Consider the following 3,068-nt stretch of genomic DNA (forward strand, 5'->3'; position numbering starts at 1 on the left):
AGCTGGGCCCCGAAAGGGTTCTACAGCTGAACGATTTTTAAAAAAAATTTTATGACGCAACAGACTTTTGTGTGTGATGACGACATTCAGAACACGACACTGTTTGTCAGCCTGCGACCATAACAACATGACGACGGTAGGTGGAGAACGATGCAATGGTTACCTGGTAGTCCGAAAGTAAAATCGATATCTGAGCTCCGGCATTATTGCAGTAAAGATATATGTGTTCTATGGGCAATGGCCATAAAACTTGAAAACGTAATCTGAAAGCCGGAAACTATTGTTATGCCATAAGTCGAATGCCGGAATCATCAGAATTCCATACAGAAACCCAAATGACGTGAGCGACACAGCACAGGTGACAAACAACGGATATGTTACATGCATTCCCAGACCAACATCGTACAGGTCTCACTCAATAACAGTCGCAAACGGAAAAAAGTAAATCGAACAGGTGTGTGTACCTTCAATTCCCGAATAATCTGGGCTCGAACTTTGGGTTTTATTTCCAAGTGGATGTTCTTCTTGGCTACGATCAGTCCGGTTTTGATGTGGCGAACCTGACTGACCACACCCCCGTTACCTTTACCGAGTTCACGAATCTTCTCGAAATCCTCCGGTCGCAGTTCGCCGATTTTTTGTTTCTCGGCGACGAACGCGCTCAGTTGACGGCGTTGTAAATCGTCCAAATCTTGTGCCTCCAACTGGCGTAACCTGTTGCGGAAATCGTGGGCAAAAGTGAACGGAACAACATTAGTCCCTAAACCGACTAACTACTAATTAGATACCTTGTTAGTCCGCCTTCAGGAAGGAAGGAAATATCTCGTGTGTGCTTATTTATGTGCATTCAGGATGAGCCAAATGAGCTCCCCGTTCAAGTTAGCAGTGTGTTTAAATTGGTTGCAAAGGCTAGTTTGGTTGGTTCGATTTTCAGCATGGGTTAATCCCACAGTCTGGGATGGAACTTGACACGAAAGCTCGAAGTATGTCCGCTGCCTACAGACGGACAAACATATTGAGAAACAACATGCCATTTACACTGGCCTTCTGAGTTCTCAGCTTAAGTCAAAGGGTTGAAATATCATTCCGGAGTCCAGCTCTCAAGTGAAGTGATCTGCACCTGTACTGAAACATAAGTGCCAAATGCAATTAATCACACTATGAGCATCCTCTCCACAGTTTTCCAAGTCAAGTCAGGTGAACAAGAACTACGACACCCCATGATGCAAAGCAACCCGCTCCCCCGAATAGACTTGGAGGAAGGGCATCTTTGGCTTTCTTTGAGACAATGCTTGTAGGATGGGTGCTCTACCGAGACAAAGCCTTGTGTCCTAAACTCAGCAGCGGATTCGCCACATCTCTACCTCATGGAACAGTAGTTCATATCTGTTAGTGCTATTAGTGAGTAGGAGATAGGCTATTGGAATCTGGATCTGGGGGATGATGATGATGGTTCAGCTGTGATGCCCTTTCGGTGCCTAGGTGACATGCCATCCGAAAGAAGCTCGATCGCCTGGATACTGCCAGGTCGTCCAAGCCTAGACAGCAGCAGTCGGGATGTAGAGGTCGGGTACGAACCGCAGACGTTCGGGTCAGTAAGTTCGTGCCTTAAACATTGGGCCACCTGGAGCTCATTCCCATGAGTGTTTTTTGTCCATGCTACTGATTTTTGAGTATTTTGACGACATCAACGTCCTGTCTGCACACAAATTGTTCACTAATGGTCCCGACGGATATCAGCTGTTGTCTCATTAGGCAGAAGCTTGACGAATCAGATATAAGGTCAAGGGACATAAACTTTGCGGACAGCGAGTGTCCTTGGTAGCTCGGTCAATAGGAGGCACATCCAGTAAGCAGGAATTCGGCAGTTCAACTGCATCCCCAGGAGTTACATTTTGTACAGCATGTGGGCATCGCATTTCGAAAATTTGATCATAGTAGTGGCTGCCAGTTGCAAAAGGCTGTACCATGACAAAGAGACTGCAATCACAGCAATTTTCATCACAGTACACTCATAACCAAGAGATCACTAGTATTCCGGGGGAAATGGATAAACTTGTAGAAAAGTGATAGCACTGTGTACAAGACATGCTAGGCTTACGGAGAGAAACAAGGCCATTATTTTATCGCAAATACCGGAAGAAAAAATCATCACTTACACCTCCGCCACATCTACGGGTCCCGTACTAATTCGGTTCGAATAGCGATTAGCGGCTTGGAAGCGGCCACCAGTGGCCGACTGGCTGGAAACCGGACTGGGAGACACCACTTTGACATGATGTTGTGTAGCGATCCTGGAAGGGCCTGAAGGGGAGGTAGAGTTCTGATTGATTCGGTTGCGCATTATAGGTGGAGCGACTACAGCAGTGCTCGAAGAGTCGCTTGAATGAGAAGCTGGATGGTTCCGATTGGAATTTTGTACTCCGGCTTGGGAAGGCTGTGAGGGAGGAGACTTCGGTATCATATCGGACACAGTAGCGGCAGCAGCAGCAGCAGCAGTAGCCGACGACGACGCCTCACCTTCATCCGGCAGTCTGGTGGTCGGAAGGGTCAAATTAAGAACATTGCGTTTCGACCGCCCACTAGCAGACTTTGACATGGCCGTTCAGCAGTAAATAAAACGGGAAAATCGTAGATGCTGAAAGGAAAAGAGACCATATCAAAGAGACGCATATCAAAGAATGAGGGGACAATGGGCCCGGAATTTCGCATTTTTTACCAACAAAACAGAACTCACTGTGTCGATGTGAATTTCCTGCATAAAGGACTTCATGTCCAATAGAAGCGCGGAAGCCAAAGACGATTTCGTAGTGTAAATTACATCGAAGGAGTCTGAACCCCAAAACCTGTGGATATGGGGGCGAGATGGCCGAAGTGGTTAGAGCGCGGATTACTAACCTGAAGGTCCGCGGTTCGAATCCGACCTCCGCCACTCGACTTCCCCTGTCTAGGCTTGGGCAACCTGGCAGTATCCCAGCCCTCGTGCTTCCTTCGGGTGGCATGGCAGCTAGGCACCGGAAGGGTGCTACAGCTGAACGCGAGCGGAGATAATCCTGCTCGATGACTCC

The 3,068-nt window shown here is 47.7% G+C and overlaps 1 protein-coding gene across 1 annotated transcript in view; it reads right to left on the minus strand.

Annotated features, from left to right (window-relative positions):
- T265_12118 (hypothetical protein) overlaps positions 1 to 2,838 on the minus strand; it is a gene marked incomplete at both ends in the record, with an annotated part of 9,638 nt that extends 6,800 nt beyond the window's left edge. Inside the window, 3 exons of the mRNA XM_009179116.1 lie at positions 465 to 714; positions 2,160 to 2,638; positions 2,738 to 2,838. Coding sequence (XP_009177380.1) covers positions 465 to 714; positions 2,160 to 2,599 — 690 coding nt within the window. The remainder of the gene's footprint in view (positions 1 to 464; positions 715 to 2,159; positions 2,639 to 2,737) is intronic.
- Between the last annotated feature and the right edge of the window lie 230 nt (positions 2,839 to 3,068).

The sequence above is a fragment of the Opisthorchis viverrini genome (assembly GCF_000715545.1).
Source record: "Opisthorchis viverrini unplaced genomic scaffold scaffold4381, whole genome shotgun sequence".
NCBI lineage: Eukaryota > Metazoa > Platyhelminthes > Trematoda > Opisthorchiida > Opisthorchiidae > Opisthorchis > Opisthorchis viverrini.